Here is a 24,812-nt window from a genome sequence, read left to right on the forward strand (position 1 = left end):
GCTATTGATTTTGGTTTGAAGCACCAACTCCCGTCTACTCCCATTGACCCGAATGCCTCCTCTCCTTCACTTGCTTTAATAGCCCACTTGAGATCTTTGGCCCCATTGCCAACTGCACATGCGTTCACCTCCATGAGGTAGTGGAATGTTCTACATTTACTCCCAGCATGTGTAAAAACTCCTTTAGTGACTGCCTTTTGTGTTTGTTTTGTTTTGCTTTGTTTCTCTATTAGACCCAGTGTTGCTCACTGGGTCTAAAGTAAGACATGGAAATCCACCACTCGTTGGAATTCAACTTTATGAGTCAAGTTACGCTGCAGGTGTCAGGCAGTTATCCAGAAGTCACCCACTGCAACTCCCACCACTCCCCTGGTGCCGTGTTTTCTTAGCCTAACAAGTGTGTCTGTATGTTTTCTCTGCCCTCCCCGCAGGTAGACAAGGTGTGTGGCCTGTCCACTGAGGCGCCTACCAGCATGCAGCCTACCAGCCCGGAGGTCACAACCTCCAGCATGACCTTATCAACTCCGTTTCCTTCAGCTGCCCCTTTGAAACCTCTGCCAGAGCAGTGGCTCGGGCAACTCGCACATTTGAGGAGGTAGGAGGAAGAAGTTTGTGGAACTTTAATCATTATAATGCTGATTGCAACCTACTGTATATAAATATGATACAGTAGAATAATGTTTTATACATATTTAACAATTCTGATAATTAATAATGTACTATTAGCAGTAGTAGAAGTATAAATATACATTTACTAAAAATATTTTTTAAAAAATACTACACTTATATTATATATAATAATATAATAATAATAATATAACAATAGTTTATTTGGATATATTCAAAATCAGCTTTGAACGGCATGTATCGGCATACATGGATCACATGTTTTGTATGGAAATGTATTCAAATGCACTCTAAAATACTTTATTAATTCCATGAGGGGAAAAGCTAATAATAATAATAATAATTAATAATAATAATTAATAATAATAATAATAATTATTATTATTATAATAATAATGATAATTAAATAATTGTATATGTAAGAATAAAATTAATATTACAAAAATGTTTGTTTCAATGTATTTGTTTACATTTATTAATCCATGTTTCACATCTACATTATAAATCTACACTACTGTAAACATAATTTATTATTTAAATGAATAAAGATGTTTGTCCAAATGATGCCATTAAAAAATAACTTAATAATTAACAATAATAATGAATAATAATGAATTTTGATGAATCCATATATAGCAGATAATATATAAATAAAGGGCTATTTGCTATTTGCTATTATATGCTGTGCTAAATTAATTATTTACCCATCCATATATCAATTTTTTTTTATCCATTATCTATTATCCATTATCTACTATGCAGTATGCCACACTGGTGCAGTGCATGCCCCCCACCTGGCCTTTGAAGCAGCCTTCAGATGGCTGCAACAGCTGGCATCGGTGTGTTGGCCTATGGGCAGTGTGGGTAGGCTTAATCTTAACAGACCAACAATTTCCTGTTTACCCAGACAGCCATACCACCGAATCTTAACACCAGCTGGCCTCAGTTTAAATAGTATGACACACATTGCCTGTGTGACCTCCTACCAAACCATGAATCACTGCGCTGATGCCAGCCGAGCTGATAGGTCCAGCGTGGCAATGCCACCATCATTCATGGCAACGCAATGCGGAGCGGCTGCCAACGTAGCTCAGAATCTGTTGTAATTGTGAATTTACTGCATGTGCATGGGTGTCTTTTCGTCCTCACCATGTGTCTTGTCGTGATGTACTTTTGTTTCTGTTTTCTGTCTCTCACCACCCATTTTACTTCCCCTGCATCCTCCTTGCTTGCAACAATTTCACCTGGACTCCAACTCCCATCATTCCCAGCTCGCCCCCACTGAAACCCTCCAAGAGCAATAAACATAGTCTGAGAACACTCTCTAGGTAAGCATGCATCCATCTGGGCAATATCTTACACACTCTGACTGAGACTTTTATCATGTTTGGGTTATGCTTGTACCCTGGTTCTGTCTTGGAGAATGACAGTACTAATGCCAGCACTCGAGAAAAAAGCACAATAAAAATACCAGTGGAAATGCCAACTGGACCAAGTGGCAACTTGACCTTTAGATTAAAAGTGAAATGTCCAGTCGCTAACTTTTGTGGCTGATCCTGATGTCTGGAGTTCAAACACAATGAGCCAGCTCTCTGTGAAGTGCAGACCATTTATCTTCAGCTTCATTGTCAGGTCACTTAGCAACCAGCAGAGGGCAAAGTGAGGCTACACTGGTGACAGTTGCGTGAAATACACCCCCAGCTAGCTTGAGAGGTGTGTGGGGTGGAGGGTATGGGGTAGGAAGTGGGGTGGGTGGGCTATATTGCGACCATAAACTGTCTAGCTTTTCGCTGAGCATTCTGAAGGAGACGAAGGAGACGTTAAATTGATGTCAGTACGGACTTGGAAAAAAAAGAGTGGACCTTTTGACGGTTATTTACATTGTCTGTTTGGTTTATATTCATTTAATTGTACATAATGTCATTAAGGCATTGTGGATAATAAAGCCTTAAGACAATTACATTAAGACAATTATTATCTCATGGTATATTACCAAGATTGTAATACACACGTGACAGAGAAAATCACTTTGCACTATGGATCAGGGTTTGTCAGAAATATATGAATTAATAAATCATGCTGTTTTGTGGTGAAATTTGACTTATTATTAGCCAATAAAATATGTCTATTTAGCAAATTTTTGATATGTTTGTCTAAATGAACGAAATATAGGGTGCTTCCCTGGTCACTAGGTGTCAGTAGTGTCACTGTAGTGTACTGTAATGAGACACACAAGGCTCAGACCTGATAGCACGAACAACAGACTTCTATTGCAGGTTTGCATTATTTCTCAAAAGACACGATAATCCCTTATTAAAATCTAGAATAACCCATGCAATGCTGAAAACTCTGAACCCTCAATATCACTTCCTGTCCGCCTCTCTTTCGGGTCCCCTCGGGAGAATCTCTAAAGTAACACACACAAAGTCCTACTTATGTCTCATATGGCTTATTTACTCTAATTTTCTCTCCTATAGATGTATTATGTGTGCAAAAGTGACTATGGGGTGTTATTTTCATGTCTACAGCGATCTAATAATGTTAAAAAATATATATTTTGAAGGTTGTAAACAGCTTTTCTATGCTCTAACTACAAAAATATTCCATGTATAAATAAGGAATCCTACTTTGCAGAAATGAACTAGTCACAGTCAGGTCCGGATCATACAAGAGACAAAAAAATAGCTTATTTCAATGCATAGAAAAAGGGGTACTTGGATTGCTCCTTGCCCCTCATTCATAAGTCTGTCTGTCCTCAGGGAGTTCCTGATGTACCTGCAGCGCTACAAGTCCTTCTATGCTGCCTTGCCAGAGATGCTTTGCGAGGGGGAGAATGTGGTGGATGAGGCCACATGCTGGAGTGGAGATGGTGTTGTGGAGAGGTAAGAGAATGCACATACATTGAACATTGATGTGAAAAAATAAACTTTTTAAGTAAGTAACTAAGTAAATCCTAAAACACAGATGAATCCAGTTTGAATACAAAAATGATTCCAATTGGATCTGTTTCTGAAACACTCATAATGACAAGGCAATTCTCTCAAGTCTGATTTCCATGGTAACCTCAGCCTTTGGCACTGTCAATTTTTGGCTTCAACAGAACGGGTACATGCGTGCCTTTTACCCATGATCCACCCTAGAGTGCCTGTCACATCTTTGTGACACATGTCACTTGTCTGATTAGGCCATACAGTATATTATCGCTGATTGTGTATGACGTATTCTTGGATATGTGTGCAATTTATGCGACCCTGAGTGGCTGTCAAAGTCACCGTGTCTCAAAGCAGACGATGTGCCAACAGCACATTGAGCAGACAACCCATTCATCAGGGCTCGTGACAGTGTGTCAGCACACAAAGTACAATTTGCAGCCAGTGCATGAGTGCCAGCTTTATGATCGGCAACATATGATTTGTGCAAACATTAAGCGGAGTGACCAATTTCCTCCTGAAGCACAACCAAGCTCCCATTGCTGGTCTGTGCGTGCAAAGGGATGAGTCATTTTTATTGCCAAGATGCTCACTTTCAACATGAGTGCTAATGGCTTTTAATAGTATATTATCACTCTCCTATTTGAGAGCCAGGTCTTTTCTTGTGGTGTCAAGTGGTCTTGGGGCAAATAAGAAAACAGAACCCTACTGAGGCATTTGGCACCCTCGTAAACTTTTCAGACTGTCTTTGTGGTATGAGTCAGAAACACAAAAACAAGAGTGAGGATCTGGGCATTAAAAGCATTTTGGTGCTATGATGCCCTCTGTGCCTCCATGCGCCTCTGATGAGGGAAGCATCGTGCAGCGATGGGGGGAAGGGGGGACTTGGCAGCATAAAGACTCATTGTGGAGTCAGAGTGGGGCACAGCCCTGCCATGGGGACCCTCAAAGCCTTTAGGGTGAACAAAGACCCTCCTATGAGGCTGCATGGGAAATACTTTGCTACCACTGCTACTGCCACTGTCCACACTATGCATGGGAAAGTTACATGAGAAGCTACTATAAGATGGAAAAATAGGAGCACAATTACAATGAATTTATCATAAATGAATACCCGCCCTTAACATTGACTATATGGGTCCGAGGGACTTGTTGGGGTTTTCCCCGCAAATACAATAAACACTCTAAACACACACACTCTCATATCAATCACCACTGGCTTCATATGATATTCAACAGCTGGAGGGCTGTTTTATGCAGTTACACTGTGCTCATGCAACACACACAATGGCATGCTGCAATACCTCACAGCACATTAAAGGCAAAGGGGATTGACATTCTCTTCCTCTGTATTCAGCATCTGATGACAGAAGGAGGAGGCTTCTGAGCGAGCAGCAAATAGTTGTAAACATCCAAACTGAAAGTGTGTGCTGGCTTGCATTCAAATATCTCAGAACATTTGCAGAAACACATGTGTGAACAGTTTGCACCATCTACCCGGAAAGATAAGCTTAACCAGAATAAGCCCGCTTGTTCAGCCAGGAATCAATCGTGTTAAATATAGGCATTCAGAAGACACATTCAAAGACCTCATGATGATATGCAGTATTCTACACTGGTCACTTGTTGTCAGTATTGTTACTGTAATGTTTGGTAAGACACACAAACATCAGACATGCTCGCCAGAACAACAGGCTTTTATTGCAGGTTTGAATTCGCCAAACTAAAACTCAACTCTGAATCCTTGACGTTGCTTCGAGTCCGCCCGTTCCATTCAGCTCCTCAAGCATCTGAGCACATTTACAGCAATAATAATGCCCCTAAGGGTCATGACATTACATTTGATGAGACGATAGCCGCCACCACAGGAAGTACTGTACAGAACTGAAGGTGAAAAAAAACAGCAAAAATATCCCCCGATGCTAACACATAAGTCTGTATTATGTCTTATTTCTCTCATAAACTGTTTTCCCTTCCAATGCTTATGTCTTATTATGCTAACTATATTGGGTAATACCAATGTAAACGTCACCATAGGGGTGTTTTTCTATGTCTAGAAGGCTAGACATAGTTGTTTTATAATGTTGTTTTAGAAAGTCGTAAACAGGTTTTTCAATGCTCTCATTATGAAATAATTTGATTTATTGATGAGAAATCCTATTTCGTGGAAATTCACTTATCACAGCTGAGTCAGGAAGCAATTAACCACTATGAACAAGTGGGCTTTGTTTCTTTGCCATCACCAACATGCTATTTAATTATAATTATGTAGTACTTATCACAATATACCAAGAAACCGAACCGAATACATTCTATGGTTAGCACCACACCTTTCCCCTTCACTGGTATTTTGTGGTGGCATATCACAAGAAAGCCATAGAAACAGCAAAGTAGGTAATCCTTTAGCGAGCCAAAGTCTCAGATTTCAGATTTTTCATATTATGAAATGAGCAAAGTGTACTCAAAACAAATTACCATGTGCACTGCTATCATGAACATTTGAATTCTACATATACTGTAGTTTCTTTTATTCACTTTACCATATTGGAGCTACAGCCATGGAAGTAAACAGTAAAAAATCTAAATGGACCACAACGTCCCGCTTCTGGCGCCTGGCAAACCACACTCGGCTGTGCTGTTGCCTTGAAATGACTTAATTAAATGAGGGAAGGGGTCGGCTCTCAGACCTTAAGCCGGTGGTATAACATAGAAAAGGAGACATGGAACAAAATCATGCAGTTTGAACATTACTCAAGATCCCTTCTGTAAATGATTTTTATGGCCTGTGCCACTTTGTTAGAACTTTTTGACCAACAAACCCTTGTGGGAATCACTTTGCATTGAAATGATTTACCAAAGTGAGTACTCCAGCCAACTAAGTAAGCAGATCTTTTTCTTACCGTTTTGATTAAAACAAAGAATTATTGTAATTCCAAGATCCAACCCCCGTGAGAAACAGTTAAGATACATGTTTCAAGTGTCACAATTCCATTATACTCTTCCATGTATTCCAATTGATATGTGAGTCATGGCAGCATACAAATAATTAAAGACATGTATATCGTCAGTCTCTTTCAAATGTGGATAAATATACATCTGCCAATGTGACCACAGCGTAATACCAGATCTGAAAACATAAATATATGTACATATACAGTCGTCCCTCGCCACTTAACGGTTTGAATTTCATTGCTTTATACTCTCACAGGCATTCAAAAGTATATTAATTAATAAATCAAGATGTTTCACGGTTGAATATGGCGTATTATTTTGCTTAAATGACGCATTTTCAAACATAAAAATGGATAAATGAGTGAAAATATAAATATAAGGCATTCAAAAGGCACATTTATAGCAACACAGTCAGGCTTAATTACTCTTATTATATCCACTATAAAGGTCACTACGAGGGGGTTGATTGATATGTAGAGGTTTCTAATAATGTTAAAAAACATTTAAAAGGTTGGAAACAGGCTTTATATGCTCTAACTATTAAAATATTCTATTTATGAATATCGAATAAGGAAATGGCCCATTTAGGAATCCTATATATTATATGTCCATCAATGGTATGTGCACAAACAAAGATATCCCAAAATACCCATGGTAAATCCAAGCTACAGCAAAAGGATATACTGTAGTTTCAATGTTCACTAGAGGTAAACACAGAGATAATGATAAACATGCCACCCGACAGTCCAAAAACACAGGAATTGAATTGTCTGTTGGGATACCGTCATAGAGACATACAGTGTAAATCCAGCCCTATCCCTCAAACTGACTTGACAAGAATGTGTTTGACTGTGTGGGTGTGTAACGCGTGTTTGCACTCCATTGTTATTGAAAGATTGACGACCTATATGCTTGTCACCATATTTCAGAAATGATTCCAAAGTTTTAGATTTGTTGAGGGAGATGGACCACAGACACTGTGCCGGGTTAAGTGCTCCCGAATGCCTTGCATTTTTATAAGGTTAGGACAACCCATTTGTTTATCATTTTGACATCTGGAATTAATTCTGTCTGCGCTGCAAAAGGCAGGGAGAACGCTACACCGGGCAAAACCCTTACACGCCCAACCCACCACTCCACCTCTCTATGGCCTCTGCTAACTGCTGCCTCATTTGTCTAGTCCAATCAGTCTGGAGTATTTGTCTGTCACCTTGCTTTCCGACATTGGATGGAGCTGGTTTATTGATTATTGCATGTCTTTGTGGGTCACTAGTGAATAATTCAACATTACTAACACCAAAAATACTCTAGAATCAGGCTTTAAATATGCCATGTAGGATGCCGCTTACCCTTACTAGGGTTGCGGGTATGCTGGAGCCTATCCCAGCTGTCCACAAGCGAGAGGTGGGTGCACCCTGTACTGATCGCCAGCCAATCACAAGGCACATATAGACAAACAACCATTCACATGTCCATGAAACGATATCACTTTAAAATGGCTTTGTGTTTTTCTATAGCGGAATCTGCCTAGCATCCACCAACCAAATTCCTTGTATGGGGGGAGTAAAAGTAAAAAGTAGTAGTCTGCCATGATTAGTGTTTGCAAAGTGTTAGTCTTTATGTGTTCACTCAATACACCCAGGAAGGAAGCTCCAGTAATACTAAAAATGACGAAAATACAGCAAAATACTGTAAGTATTACATTTTACAATGAATGTACCTGCTACTACATGATCATAACATGTATAAAACAATATAGAACGTTGCTGGAGGTTTATGGAGGTGTTTAATAGTGGGCTTTATAGGCAGACTATAGGCGAATCCCATTGCGTTCATTTATAGCTGCCTACAGAAAAGAGAAAGACGTGTGTATATATTTCACATGACGATTGCGGATGATGGCCGACATTTTTTAAAAAGTGCAGTTTCCCTCTAACGTCGGCAGCAAACTTCCTTTGTGCCGCCAAAAATCCATGTCCACTGTATTCCTCCTTCAAGTTTGTTGGCCCATTCCTTTCCCATAACCCTTTGCTGCTGCGAATGACCCACTTGACATTACTGCATCACTGCTTCCCTCCTTTTGAGCATCTGCTGAATCGGTGCCTTCATGTCTTTAGTCTCTCTGCAGGACTACCAGGATTGTTAAAGTTTATAGTGTCCTTGTACAGGTGGTGAAGTTATTAAAAGGTACTTTATATATAGATTGTTGTGTTTGCACATGTTGCTTTCTGGGTTGTACTTGTTAAGTGAGGAGTGTTTATTCGTTTCCAGTTGCCTGATGTGGGAATTTTACGACAGACCTTGGAGGTATTATGTGTTTGTAATGTGCCGCTTAAATTTTTCCAGCATTCTATTGTGACTTTTTTGTGAAAAGGCCACAGTTTTAATTGCATCTTGCTTCTGCTGCGTGCCCGCCCTGTGGAGTGGGTCGAACTAATATAATTAAAGTGCCACAATAAACTGCCGTGCTTGACTGGAGCGGTGCCTACTGAGGGAGGCAGACACAGTGCACTCAGCAACCTCAGCGCTTCGCCCATTGGCATGGCATGGCATGGCATGGCATGGCACTCACAGCAGGAAGTGATGAGAAACGGGGGGGAAGGAAGCACGCATGAAGACACAATGGATGTGAGGAGGATAATGAGCTAATTGATGGATGAGTAAGTAGAATGAGGGATGTAGGTCAGTGGGAAGCAATGGCTTTGCTTGAGCCACTGGATCATAGATTGTTTGCGTGTGGCCCGTTGTCCTTGTGTGTGGTTCCATATCTTACTTTGGCAAGCATTCGGATCCATCACGCCATTGAAATTGGTGTCAGAAGCAATAAGGATGCGGGCTGTCTCAGGCATAGCCATCACTATACACAAGGCTTAGCGTGTAAAATATGCTGTGTTTAACTGGCAAAACTACAGGTGGTCCTTGGGTGACAGGATTTTGTGGTTATGTACGGTAAGTAGTTACAACGAAATAATACGTTATGTGCGGCTCATGACTCGACTGGCGCCACCATCGGTGCTATAAGGATGACAAGGTGGTTGATCAACAATCCCTTTAGTGCAAAAACATAAGCTACTTCGGTTGCTCGTCATACCAGTTAACTCATCCTGCACCCGCACACCCACAGTCAGGACTGATGTCATGCTCAAAGGCAGCCGGAAATCACAAAACTCTTTAACACTATACATAATGACCCCTGTGTAACCGACAACAATAATCAAGCAGTGTAGTGGCCTTATTACCTCCGCCAAGCACAGCGTAAAGTGCAAGCGTATGTTTTTGCCAGCATTCAGGTGTTTGTCTGTGAAATAACTTGAAAAGCTCTGAATGGAGTTGGGTGAAATGTTCATGAATCGTTGTGTAGAAATCCTCCCCCTGAGGACTCGAACTGGGTTTTGAATAGAGGATAAGGGAATCTTAAAGAACCATATTATAGAATGAGAACTAGATTATTTATTCCTGACAACAATACCTAATACAGACGTCCGGGCTTATCTGCAGTCCCTGTATGCCCACAAGTAAGCGGGTCTTATTACAGCGCAGCTGCAAAAAGCACCCTTCCTTTCCCTGCCCGGTCTTTTATACACTCAGGGCTGGAGTCCTGAGGCTGGAGTCCTGGACCAATCAGCTTTCGCCACTGCCCTTTGCTTGAACCGCTTTCATGGTGTTTCTCCTGTCATTTCTTTCCTTTGCAGGGGCACCAGGCGTCTTTTCCTTTGCAGGGGCATCAGGGCGTCTGGAACATTCTGCTTTTCCTTTGTTGCAAAGCAAGCTGTCATATGCGTACTCGATGTTTCCACCTTAACTGTCAGATGTCACATTAGTCCTCTTTTTTGTGTGTGGGTGCGTGTATCCTTTATATCCAAAGTATCCTTTGTATTTGTGAGACTATGTGTTTGCTTTTATCTTTAGCTAGCAAAATTGAACAAATACCTTCAGTTGGAAATTGGAAATTTGATAATCAAGTGATGCGGATCACCGTGTGGATACAGGAATTGTTTTTAAAGGACTGACGGTAATGTTAACGGTTTCATTTATTTGAACATGCATGCAAGTTACATTGGATTATATCACATATTGCAATTCCGCATGTCCAATGGAATGGTCAGAGCACTGGGAAAAATACAAATAAAAATACAGGACACGTTTCCAGCAGGTTGTACAAAATATCAAAGACTAATCCAGAGTCATTTCAGCTATTATGATCCAAAATATGAAAAAATAGGGGACCTTGGGAATGTTCATCATAGGGACATCAACTATCATTGTATACTGCCTGAACTGAACTTTGAACTAGTTAATGAGGACTATGAACTTCCATAACACTGGCACTGAAATACATTACGTTTATTATTCAAAAGTGCCCTTCTTACGTACGTCTTGAAAGTATGTCATTTAGTTTTTTTTTTATGTTGAATGTGACATTGAAACAGGTGTTTATTGGAGCTGTCGCAATGTGGCGGGTTGTTCTGGAAAGTTTGATTTCTACTGTAACTGTTCTTGTTGCCTATAAAAGCCATTCGTTCAGCAATTCAGTGTAATTAAAAAAAAATAGAACTCCCTGGAAATAGAGCCCTGCGGTATGAGAAGGATCGCATACGTCCTCGGTGCCCTCACACACGTCTTTCTGTTCAATGCGCCTTTTAACTGCTGTTCAAAGGCTGAGAAAATCCACCTTCAAACCTCCACTTTGATCCACACACGCACCTCTTAAATGCGTGGACATGGGATTATGGCCTATTCCGGTGTTCCATAGCATACATTCTGCACTAACACTCGCACGCACTCAGGCAACAGTTTTGCGTTTGAGGGAAGTCAAGTGCGTTTTTCTAAGAGTTTGAGCAGCAACGTCTTAAACTTTGATGTTTGAGTCTGTGGTTCACAGCAGCATGGAGGCAGGGTTTTTTTGTTAGTGTCAGTGCATGTCGATATCTGTGTGGTATTTAGCATCAGGGTGAGGATCTGAACAGGGTGTTTGGGTTGAAACCCAAATTTCAAGTTTGAGGCTAAGTCCAGCATGTGATTGAATGACAGCTACGGAAGGAGCGAGGCAAAGCTAACAAAACGCCACGCTGTGCAAACAACAAAAGTACAGTAACGCACTGTGGAGGGGTGTTTGTGTGTGAGGGCTTGTGATCTGCGTACTGTGTGTCTGTGCGGTAACCTGAGACCACAGGGAAAACGTTCCTAAAATTCCGGGTGGGTTTGGGTGACGTGGCTTGCTCACTGAAGCCCCCAGAGTGGTGCTGGGAATGCAGCCTTTGCATGAAGGGAAAGTCCCTACACCTACATACATGTAACATAAATGCAGTGGTATATACAGTACCAGGGGGGCGGAACCTTTTCCACCAAGGGCTACATGCTGAAAAATTAAAGGATGCAAGGGCCACTTTGATATTTTGGAAACCAGCACATGTAGTTACAGTATGTAAGTTATACGTATATACTGTATATACATATTTTTTTATGCATCTCAGCTTTGTGCTTATGAGCTTGAACCCATTTTTGCCATTTTTTTATTTCAACTTCCTTTTTCAATAATCTATGAATTATTCTTGTAATGTTATGACTTTATTCCCATAACCTTTTGGCCAAACTATATTTTGTTTTGCGTTTCTCATAATATTCAGACTTAAAAATAACATTTTTTCTTTAATATTTCATATTTTATCATAGTACTGCAGGTTTATTTTTGAAAAAATTGAACTCTAAAAAAAGACTTTTTTTCTCATGAGAATATGATTTTTTTTTCTCTTGATATTTTGACTTTATTCCTGTTAAATTACAGATCTTTTTTCCATTTCTGCTGGGTTTATTTTTTTTAATTTATTTATTTTTTCTATTACTTTATTGACATAATGTTTTGACGTTATTCTTGTAACATTAAACATTTTTCAGCCACTAGTTTTTCAAAAATAAGTTTAATTTGTTGTTTTTTTTTCATAATATTATGACTTTTAATAAAATATATGGCTTTCATTAACAGGTCAACTTTATACTCCTAAAATGATGTTGTTTTTCCTCATAATATTACGTTGGCTTGTTAAATGATATTTTTAGAATGAGATTAAAAAAATAACAGCCACTTTGGACACACCTGATATATACAATATACAAAAAAAAATGTAAAGAACACAGAAATAAATGCTAAGAATTACCCCACAGGGATTACAGCGATATACAGCATATACAGTATAACATGATACAGACATTTCTTTGTTGTTTTAGAATAGAACCAAATAGTCCAAAAGTACAGTAAAACCTTTAAGATTTTCGATAGGAAAAAATGTCAACATGAGGTGAGGGAGAAGTCTTGCCTCTTAATCCAAACCAAGAACCTCACAGCTTCACTTGACTCACCGACTTATGTTGACGCTTCCAATTTCTAATCTGCCGCTGATTGACAGATAGACTCGATCATTTAAGGGTTGTGGTTGGGATTCCGTCCCAGAAATGTCAATGTCAGTGCTACCAGCTGCCTGACTTTTTTGAATGAGTAACCTTTGGCCATATTTCACTCACTGCTGGGGCTGCAGTTTACACAGGTTTGCAGTATAAAATGTGGACTGTTATTGTGTGTGTGCTTGTGTGTGAAGGGGTTTCTGGTTTTTAAATGCACCTGACTATGTCTATGTTTGTATGTATTGCATGCTTTGGGTTGTGGTCTTTATTGGAGGCAACAGAAACTGACCACTGACCACTTCACTCAGAACCCTCACCATCTACTTGGATGCATGTACAGTACATTAAGCATATCTGCCTTGTGCTTTAATGCTGATTTGGATTTACATGTACACTCACCAGTACATGTACTTGGAATTTTGCCCATCATTCACAATCCTTACGTGAGACCTGAACACATATTTATGCCATTACTTATCTGACATTACCAAACAAAAGTCTTGTTCTCTTGTCAAGGTCGTTTTTTCCATACAGCTCTATTGGATCTTAGTGGGTTTTTGCAGGTGTACCTAATGACGTGGGCTTGTTTGTTTCATTAAATGGTTCTCTATGCGCTCTACAGTAAGAATACAGTCCAGATGTGACACTTAGTTGAGCCTACCACTATTTAATAAAATGCCAGCCATTACAACAATACAAAGCAATCTTTTATATAGGAAAAAGAACAACAAATATGCATTTAATGTCTTTTCTCCATGTTGACTGCCAACTTGAGGCTGTAGATTATGGTGTGGTTTGAATCAGACAGACAAACAGACAAACAGGTGGTCACAGCACACCAGAGGATCATGGCCACCCCCACCTGTCTATACCACACTGCATAGTTTACTGCCCTGGCTCGATGCCTGCCTGCCTGCCTGCCTGCCCTTGTCTGCCTTCCATACACCAAAAGCCCCTCCAATACCCCATACACACCTAATACCTATACCATTTTACCAACTAAATGGGAGAAAACAAAGCAGAAAACCCCAATCCTCAATCATTTAATAAATAATTTGAATTAAAAGATCAATTTAGCAATAAACCACTCCCACTAATATTAAGCAAGAGTTAAAAAATAGGTAACTCACTCAATGGGGCTCTAATACTCAATGAAAACATATTAACAATTTAACATTTATCAGTTAATTCCTAGTATGTATAAAGTATTTTGTAACCCAGTGGTAGCCCTTCCAGTGGCTTTGTGTGGACAGTAAAATTTGACAATGCTTCCATCTACTGGCTGAATTGCCTAAATGAAGATGATATCATTGCTGGCTTTTCAAGTTTTAACTATGGCTGTCACTTTATTTTGCAGTAGGGTTTCTGATTTAGAATTGTACCAAACTCTGACTGGTTTTATGAGCATATTTGCTTATTTATCTAAAACAACAGGGAGTGTCATTTTTGAGTGTTTTCCCAAAAGTCTGCTTATATATCTGCTGAATCAGTAGAGTGGGTGATAAACTGAGGTGGGGAACAGTTACACCCAGTCACAGACTTTCGTTCTGGAAAAACCTTTGTGCACTAATCTGCATAACTGCCACCAGATGCTCCTTCAGATGTCGTTCATTCATTCATTGATTCTCTAATGGCTATCTTGTTCAGGACATTGGTGAGCTGGAGCCTATCCCAGTTTACTTTGGGGGGGAAAGCAGAGCACACACTGGTGTGATTGTTAGTCAGTCACAGAGTACATAAACAACCATTCACAACCACGGACAGTGGTTGTCTCACACTACCTTAATGTGCATGGTTTTGAGATGTGTGAGTAATCCCTTGTCACATTTCAAAATATAATAACTCATTGCTGTTTTGTGGTTATTAATTAAACAAAAGGCAAGTTTAAGCAAATTTGACATATTTTTGGTCTAAATTAAGCATTTTCAAACATGAAAATGGCTAAAGAAACTAAAATCCAAATATAAGGCATTCAGAAAACTAGTATTTAATACTGATAAGTAGGCGTGTCAGTCAATATTAGTTAGTTCTACGTTCTCTTATGTGTACTATATTTAATATTACAAGTGTGATGGAATGACATTGTATGTATTTAGAAGTTCATAAACAGGTTTTCTCTGCTCCAATTACAGAATTATTACATTTATTAAAAAGGAATACGATTTTGTGGAAATTCTTATCTGGAACCTATTTAAACAAGGGATTACTGTATCTGGAGTAAACCCACACAAGCACAGGGAAACATGCACATTCCACACAGCGATACAGTATTACCAACTTATCGACTTACTCCAACAATACCGTAAATTTGCTGTTGAGACACATAACACTTTTAACCTCAACCAACATTATACTTTCAGTGCATGTTATTGACCACAAGAGTGCAGTATGGAAGCTTATTTCACTTCCCTTTCAAGGCAGCTGCTGCAACTGGAGTTCAATGTGTGTAAAGGAATTCTGGGCCCCATGGAAAAAAAAAAGTACATTGGGCCTGCCTTGGGCAACATTTGTGCCGCATCTCCTTTTTGGGCTTGGAATTGTCCTAACTTTCTTCCCTATGTGATGTGACAAATATTAACAGTTCAAATTTAATATAAGTAATTTAGATAAGTAATCATACACCCATCTTTTATAAGCCAGTTTACAGAGAAAGAGATGAAAGCATTTGTGTGAGAATCTTAGCCCAGAATCGTTGATAGATCGATCCTTGTTCATTAGTCCAGACTAGCATTGACTCCAGACATGGCTGGATGGTATGATGGCTAGCAATGGCTGACTGATTACGAATAGATGGATAAAAAGTACTAATGATGAGTATTGACCCACCTCTAGGGTACAGGTACTCTCACTATTTGATTACCAGGTGAACTTTGTTGACATATTAAGTGAATCATTACTCATTGATCACTCCCACCTCTCGGCGCTTCTTGTTGCTCCTTAGGGTTGGTTCAGTTTGCTTAGAGAGCATACCAAGACAGGACCGGACTTGGACTCAACTGACAAGACAAAGTACTTGTTGAGGTGGCTTAAAAATATCCACATGCAAGGACTTAAAGAATACATGGATAGACTTATAGGCCAAATGTACACAATGTTTAAGTGCATGACAGTACCCCCCAACAAAATACAACTGCATTAACTTTGATGAACATTTAGTGTATAAAATCTTTGTGTTCATTCAATCTATTCAATCTGTGACTAATTAAATCTAGACCTTCAACCTCACACTGTACACCTTAGTTTCGGTTTAATTGACAAAGCACAGGGATCTACATTGTTGTATGTCATTTCATCCTGACCACTCCATAAGCGGCCGCATATCTTTGGTCAGATTCTAGATGCCCCAGATAGGTGTCTCGCCTCAGGTGATGTCCAAAAGAAAAAAAAAAGTGTCCTTGATTTTAAGCTCCAGGACCAAAATGGCTGATCTTGGAAAAATGATATAATCCTCCAGTTAGTGTAACTCAGTGCTTCTCAAATAGTGTGGTGGGTCCCCTGGAGGGGTGTCTTGAACTGTGAGGGGGGCCTTGAGAGGCAGGGAGGACTTTTAATATTAGTACAGACCTGCCAACATGTATGAATTTGTTGTACTCTGCATGTAATCTAACTCTTAAATACTGTCTTTCCAGACAATACGTCATACTTTTTTTGGCTAGTCCTGCAACTTATACTCAGAAGCGACTTATATATGTTCTTTTTTTTTCACAAGAGGAGGCTGTAGGCGGGCATGTTAAACATCAACTTATAAAGGCAACTGAGGAAGACGGAAAATCATATTCTGCAGATTACAAGCTGAGTTATGTTATGTTGTTATCTGAATAAGGGTTAATTTTACACGTTACGTTAACAGACTTAGTGTGTTGTTCTTCATTTTATTATTACAATAATTTGCCTTTCAAGATGAAGTGTCTGTTCTTGGTCTATGATTTTATAAAACATATTGGTACAACTCGTCTGTAAAATACGGTACGCTTGTGTGCTTCACTGTTCTCCATTTTGTGGCATTTTGCAGGGTTTTTAGTTCAGTCTGTACACTCCAGATGAATAAATAGATTGGTTTCTCAATAGTATTCCCAGTATGTCCCCCATTGGGTGCATAACAGAAAATAATTGATAACTGACGTCAGTGGTGTAATTAGAGGCCAAAATAACCTCTGGTCTGCTTCTTTGTTCATTTTTGTCACTGAAAGGACACAGGCGTCAACGCAATATCCGTACCTGACACATGGTTTCATGGTTGTAGACATTTGTCCCTTGATGTATTTGAATAATACAATCTTATGTAAGTACTGTATTATTCTACATAGGTCATTGAGGGCATGCTGCATAAGCCACAAAAGCAATATCCAGTGGAAATGTTTGACATTGCCCCATTGATGAGCCCCAAGATAAATAATCATCAAGGCAAAATGAGTTTAAATAGTTCCACATCAGCTCACCATTAGTCATGCAGGCGCCTCCCTTGCAGTACGAAATCATCAAAACCGTTTCCAGCTGACTTCAAAAACGGGACATTTGAGAATGTGAGCTTCGGCGTCTGACAGCACGTTGTCGACCGTGTCTGCAGTTGCCAACAGATCCTCTGTATTTCTGACCCTGCATCAACTCTGCCTTCCTCTCTGACTCATCACTCAATATAACAGCTTTGCCAGGGCTGCAAAGGACCATGACAGAGGGCCCGGCTAGGCTACCAGCCAGGTCCACAAAATCACACAGCTCCCTCGACTCGGCTCCTAAAGAGAGGAACAGATAGAACATTGGAAGACTTACTCCCACTGAGGCAACGCGGTAGTTCCAAGTATCCATTAGGTCAATGTCTCACTCGGGTGCACAGACTGGACATATAAAATATTATATATATAAAATATCTAAATCTTTTTGGCTAATGGCTAAAATTCCCAATTCATCAATATCACATAAAATCCACAAAAAAATGTCATAATTATCACAGCAAAACCAGAGGATGTGCAAAAAAAGAATATAATTTAACAGTACTTGAAGTGCATATATTCCACATAATTCAAGCAGGAATTGATCATTGTTATGATCAATGTTATAATGTTGATGAATGAGTTGAATTCTGTGACTGGTGGATAATGACAAAGTGTTGTGTGTTGAGTGACGGTGAAATGTGTGCGAGTTTAACGTATTGAATAAGCACTGCTGATTCCTATTTTAACACAGTCAAATTTCAATGTAACATGCTTCGGCTTTGTATGATTCATACATTCATTCGGGTGAGAGGCTTCGGACTGGTGGCCAGCCAATCACAGGGCACATATAGACAAACAACCATTCACACTCACATTCATACCTATGGACAATTTGGAGTCACCAATTAACCTAGCATGTTTTTGGAATGTGGGAGGAAGCCGGAGTACCCGGAGAAAACGCACGCATGCACGGGGAGAACATGCAAACTCCACACAGAGATGCGAGGGTGGAATCGACCTCGGAACTCTCCTAACTGTGTGGCCTGTGCAGTAACCACTCATCCGCCGTGCAGCCGCTTTGTATGATGTATTTTATCTAATTTCTTACTATGTTATGTTAAACAACTGCTCACTAATTGCACTGTTGTTTTGAACATATTGACCCAAATATAAGACGAACCCTCATTTTCAAGACTGGTTTGTGCAAAAATGTTTGTTATTTTCTATGCTAATAATACTTTGCTCAGACGAAATGCATTATGAGAAAACATATGTTTTTTTAAACTTGTGTTAGTACATGCTTGTATATTTACTAGGTATATCTTAGAGTTTTATGTTATGTAGTGATCTGTGATCTTTATGCTCTTTCACCGTCATCTGCAACAACATGGCATACAAAGAATAATCAGTAAAACATTGCAACTAATATTACACATACACAAAGGGGCATAAACAACAGAAATCAATAAAGAAATTAACTCAACAAGAGGCTTATTCCTGAGCTAAATGGACATATTGGCTCAGCAATACACACTAGCACTCGACACAGAGCTAACAACATTATTAAATCTCACCATTTTACGCACAACATTAACATTTGTGAACAACTACTAGGTGACAGTAATAATAGGCAATAGTATAGAAAACATAAACATGGATAATTGTGGCCTTGGGTCTTTCCCACTTAAGTAAAAATAGTCATAATATATTTTTTAATCAAAGTTAATTAATAAAAATTGATGTCAATATATTTGGTCATGGTGTCAAGTCGACTTTCATACATTCTAGTTGCTTCCACCAGGTACTACCCAGACCTACAGTAAGACACTGCGGTGCCCAGTGTGTCTTGGTGTTTACCATTTTGCACAGAAAAGATGCCTACAAGGGGTACTTTGTAGATGCCCATTGATGGGCCTGGTTAGATTCAAACTAAGTAATTGGTGGGGGGTTGCGATTGTAAGAGAAAGTATTGCACAGAGAGAAAAGCTTGCTGTTTGAGCCTGCCTGACCTGAAGATGACCTCTTGCGATTTGCTTGCTGCTTTCTCCTTGCACTTTTTATTATCATTTTATTTCCATGCTAATTAAGTTGCCTTAAGGCTGCAACACACGGTACAATGCAGAATGTGGGTATCATGTGGAAAAACAGAACATTATAGTCCTGCTTTAAATATGTTGTTTATCACTGGAATAAGCCAGGTTCTGTGCATATGGAATACTGTCCAAAATGGGTTGTAACGTTTGCATGCTGTTGTTTACAGTAGTAGGGATACTATGCACACATAAATTAATCATACCGATCAAATGTTTGCATAGCAACCTTTTCACCAATTGCTTGTTCGTGTGTCGTTGTGGCGTTAGCTCACTAAAATGTCAGCCGTGTGAGAACACTCTGGCCTTTCGGAACAAAACCTCCTCTTCTGACTATTTCAACGTCCATCTCCAAGCTCTGCTCGTATAAAGTTTTAGCTGCAGCCTCAAACGACTCAGCTCAACCTCACGACACCCCCCCCCCTCCCCCCTCGCTCACACAACTGGCCTCGCTCCCGTTGTGACATTTTCTTGTTATTCAGAGATTGCAACTGATGCAAGAAGAATGTACGACTTGAATACTGTCATTTTTTTTGCCCATTTCACTATCTGTGAATAACATTCAATATTCCACACAGCACACATCAGGGGGTGTGGGGGAAGAGGCTTTATTAATCAAAATAAACCAGCATGTTTCTGGAGGTCTTTTCAATTAGGGTTCATTAACACCTCCCTGGTGTTGTTTTCCTTTCAAGAATCAAACTCTTTTAAAAGAGGATAAAAAGCTATTTTAACCTCACCTCACAAATTCATTTTCTACCGCTTTTTCCTCACAAGGGTTGCGGGGGTGCTGGAGCCTATCCCAGCTGTCTTTGGGCAAGAGGCGGGGTACACCCTGGACTGGTGGCCAGCCAATCACAGGGCACATATAGACAAACAACCATTCACACTCACATTCATACCTATGGACAATTTGGAGTCGCTAATTAACCTAGCATGTTTTTGGAATGTGGGAGGAAACCGGAGTACCTGGAGAAAACCCACGCATGCACGGGGAGAACATGCAAACTCCACACAGATATGGCTGAGGGTGGAATTGAACCCTGGTCTCCTAGTTGTGAGGTCTGCGCGCTAACCACTAATCCGCCGTGCCGCCCACCTCACAAATTCATTATTTATTTTTCAATAACACACACCGGAGTTCAAAATGCATTCATTTACTCTTGTTTCCATCTTTATTATTTACTTTGCAGCATTTTTGTGTTATCAAGTAGTTTTGTGTTGTTTTGACAGTTACTTTAAGCTTTTTAGATGAACATTTTTGCACGAATTGTATTGCTCCTTACAGCGCAGTATGTAAAAATAAAGTTGTTTTGTACGTGTTTTCGTACGTGTAGGAAGTAGAGGTGCAGAAGAGAGCAGAGGAGAAGACATTTCTTTTATTTTCCTGTCTTTTTCAGCAAAATAAATCTAGAAAAGTGGCCATTGAGTGGTCTTCTTTTGGTGTATACACCCACTACATCTCCAAGCCCATTACATTGGCTAGTACGTTGGCAAACTTTACTCCCTCATGTTAAGAGCTGACAATGACTTGACAGCTCAGGTTTTTAGCTTGTTGGCTAGCGCTGTAGATTTGTGGAGGCGGGTTCAAGCCCCGGCCACATACAGGGTATTCGTCATTGTTAAACCTCTATTAATTTGTTTCGTCAAGTTCAGCGCCTACTCACAATTTCTACTGAAACTGCACATCAGGTTGTCAAATGTAATTTAGATAACCGTGTGATATAGAAGCTTTTAGTTTGAGACGATATATTCTATGGTGGATGTCAATGATAGGAAGAACCGATATAAAGATGACTTGAACGCTCACACCGTTGTTTATAATCGTCCTTTGTGAATATTGTGAGTTCATAAAGCCTTCCAGACAAAGATCAATGATCAGTCAGGAGTGTATCGCAGATAGAAGACATGATATGTCGTTTACCTTGGGCAACTGAAGACCCCCATTCTCTCGTTCACCTTCTTCACATATTTACTCATTCTTGTTCTCTCTTTTTAGTTTGTTGCTTTGTTGGCAGCATATCGACAGGAATTTCCCTTGGGGTTACTTCAACGCAGTTCAATGTTGAGGTCAACAGAAAGGGTGTCGGTGGGGGTGTCATGGCTGCTCCCGGCAAAGGAAGAAAAGAATAGTTAATGTTGTCTTTTTTCCACATGCATCACAATGGAAAGGGTCAGATGGGTCAAGTCCATAGGATCCAACAGGAGCTGAGAAATTAGCAATATTCATCATTTGAATCAAAACAGGTTTTTTTTATGAAAACCTATTGGACTGATGCACAATGTAACAAACAAATGTGAGGTGGTCACATCAGTCAACATAACCAATAAGCGATGTGACCATAACTCTGTTGAGCTATACAACAATCCCTCATTTATCGATTAATTAAATTAATTGGTTGCAGACTCGACCGGGACAAGTGAATTTACTCAAGTAGGATTCCTTATTCATGCATCAAAAAGCTGTTTATCACCTTCTAAATTTGTTTTTTAAACATTATCAGAGCCTTTAGTCATCCCAATATAGCAAATATAAAAACAGGAAATAAGACAGACATAAATGACTCATGTTTTTGTGTGTGTCGCTATAAATGTGTTCCCAAGGTGATCAGGGTGTGTGTTTGAGGAGACAAAGTGATGTCAGGGTTTACAGTTGAGTTTCAGGTTGCCGTGGTTTACGGCCACAACAATAGCCCATGTTTTTATTAGGGATTATTGTCCCTGTTGTGGAATAATGTCAGCCCTCGTTTATCACGGTTAATTGGTTTCAGACCAGACTGTGGTAAGTGAATTTTCAATAAGCAGGATTCAAAATTAATTAACAACAAATATATTTGTCATTAGACCATACAAGACCAGTTTATGCCTTCATTGATTCATTCATTTTCGACCGCTTTTTCCTCACAAGGGTCGCAGGGGGCACTGGAGCCTATCCCAGCTGCCTTGGGGTGAGAGGCGGGGCACACCCTGGAATGGTCGCCAGCCAATCACAGGGCACATATAGACAAACAACCATTCACACTCACATTCATACCTATGGACAATTTGGAGTGGCCAATTAACCTAGCATGTTTTTGGAATGTGGGAGGAAACCGGAGTACCTGGAGAAAACCCACACATGCACGGGGAGAACATGCAAACTCCACACAGAGATGGCCGAGGGTGGAATTGAACCCCGGTCTTCTACTGTGAGGTCTGCGCGCTAACCACTCGACCCAGTTTATGACTTTCTAAATACAATTCTTACTATTATTAGAGCCTTGTAAAAATTAAATAACACCCCTATAGTCATGTATTATGTTTTTTGTGTTTACACCACATTGCTAAAGCACAGGCCATGGGATCATTAATTTTAATGTTTTTATGCTTGAAAATGCTCAATTTAGGCAAACAAATACACAGTTTACTTCAATATGCATATTTTTTTTTACTAATATTGAAACAGCATGATTCATTAATTAACATTTTTAAAAACATATGATTGAGTGAAGCCACAAAATTCTGTACTGAGGGACAACAAAGGTGATGTTTTGTTTTCACACTCCATTGTTAAGCTACAACCTGTGATTTGTCTTGTCTGTAGCTTTAATGCCAAAGAGCTGTTTGTCAACGCCCTCCAATATTGGATAATACTGTCCTTTTTTTACAGCTCTGCACTTGTCAAACATAATTGCTGCAATATATCACATCATATATATATACAACAACCTGTGAGCATAGCTATTGGAGCTAAAAGTACAATCACTAAACAGGAAGATAAGGCTAGTTTAGCCTTTAGTCTCAATTTACAGCTCCCATGCCTGCAGCTGATTGCCGGATAGATTTTCAGATATGTAGTGAAGGTTTGCTTTTGGCTTTGTCATCACAAAGCTTTCTTCAATGAAGTGATAGGCGCATACTCACCTTGCTTGGTTGGGTTTCCAGAAGACGGTATCAGGTCCATGAGGAAGGAGTGTTGTCGTTTATGATGTCATTAAATTTAAAAAGCAGCCATTTGAGCGCCACTTCTCTCAACAGTGAGGACATCACACAGTATTTTTGTCATGATTGATGCTTTTGCAGGCTGCACGGTGTGGAGTGGTTAGCGCGCTGGCCACACAGCTAGGAGACCCGAGTTCGATTCCACCCTCCAGCATCTTTGTGTGGAGTTTGCATGTTCTCTATATATGCCCTGTGATTGGCTGGCGACCAGTCCAGCGTGTACTCGCCCGCGACCCTCGTGAGGATAAGTGGTAGAAAATGAATGAATGATGCTTTTGCAAAATAGGCGTCCTTTAATATGGTTAGCAGAGGCAGTTGTGAATACCATTGTGCAATGTGGACTATACCTGATGCAGTCTACTATACTAAACAAACCAAAACTCCAACCCTGGTCTGGTTTGAGCCTGTGCATACTGAATATGTGTACAGTGTGAAACCCTGTGATAAGCGACTGCCCTTGTTTGTCATTCTTCCACTGTAATTTGCTTTTTCTTGATTGCATTCATAGTCCTCCAGTTGTCCAACCATACATTAATACCTTTGCCAAAGCATCAAGTCGCCCTTTGCAGCATTAATTGTCTGTCTCTACGGCATTCAGCTTTGAAATGTTCCATTGTGTGGATAGTCATGTCTCCTATGTAATAATGAACGTGCCCTGAAATGAAAAGCACCAGGCCAAATTCCATGCCTAACACACCAGAATCCCTTTTGATGAACTCAATTCCGTGCCAATAACTGCTGTCCCGAGCTGAGTCGGACACACAGGCATAAAAACTCATTAACTCACAAGCCGTCACTTTTAAACTACTGCATTGGGAGCTGTTTGATTCTTGTATTTATCATTGATGTCAATGGGAGGAAAGTTAACAGCCAGGTGCTATCAGTTGTTGAAAAGATTCAGGGCCACTGGGAATTAAGACCTATTTATTGTCGGCTTTTTGTGTGTGAGCGAGGTTATCCATTTTTCAAACGTCTCAATTAAGAGGTGATTGAAGGAGTGAGAGGAAATAAACCAGAACAAGAACAAGCGGAAGAAGGTTATGCACTTCTTTTTTCTCTGAATTTCCATAGGCTGTCTTCAAAGTGCTGTTTCAGCAAAGACGAAGGAGCACCGACCTTATCAAGACATCATTTAGATCACATGCCAGACATTCTCAAGTTCAGCACTTTTATGATTGCTTCCACTCATATTCATGTTGATGCACATCCATACGCTCTTGGCCATAAACACGTTCATAAAAACACACACACCACATTTCATGCTATTCATAATCACTTTATCAGCCACATTTTTCCTTTGGTTGCCTCGATTGATTTGATGCCAGCACTTGTCATTTCATCTCAGTGCTGTTAAATCCCCTTTGCATGAAAGATTAGTATCACTGTATGGATCTCAGATT

The 24,812-nt window shown here is 39.8% G+C and overlaps 1 protein-coding gene across 3 annotated transcripts in view; it reads left to right on the forward strand.

Annotated features, from left to right (window-relative positions):
• The window catches only part of gpc5c (glypican 5c), a 107,130-nt gene that overhangs the window by 46,282 nt on the left and 36,036 nt on the right, over positions 1 to 24,812 (forward strand). For 2 of the 3 annotated variants that reach the window (XM_058069082.2, XM_078791622.1), the window contains exons 4-6: positions 432 to 595; positions 1,899 to 1,955; positions 3,387 to 3,509. In XM_058069082.2, the coding sequence (XP_057925065.2) occupies positions 432 to 595; positions 1,899 to 1,955; positions 3,387 to 3,509 (344 nt within the window). The remainder of the gene's footprint in view (positions 1 to 431; positions 596 to 1,898; positions 1,956 to 3,386; positions 3,510 to 24,812) is intronic. The other variant, XM_058069083.2, reaches the window with a different exon arrangement.

Source organism: Doryrhamphus excisus, linkage group LG6 (genome assembly GCF_037039965.1).
Source record: "Doryrhamphus excisus strain RoL-2023G ecotype Guam linkage group LG6, RoL_Dexc_Guam_v1.1, whole genome shotgun sequence".
NCBI lineage: Eukaryota > Metazoa > Chordata > Actinopteri > Syngnathiformes > Syngnathidae > Doryrhamphus > Doryrhamphus excisus.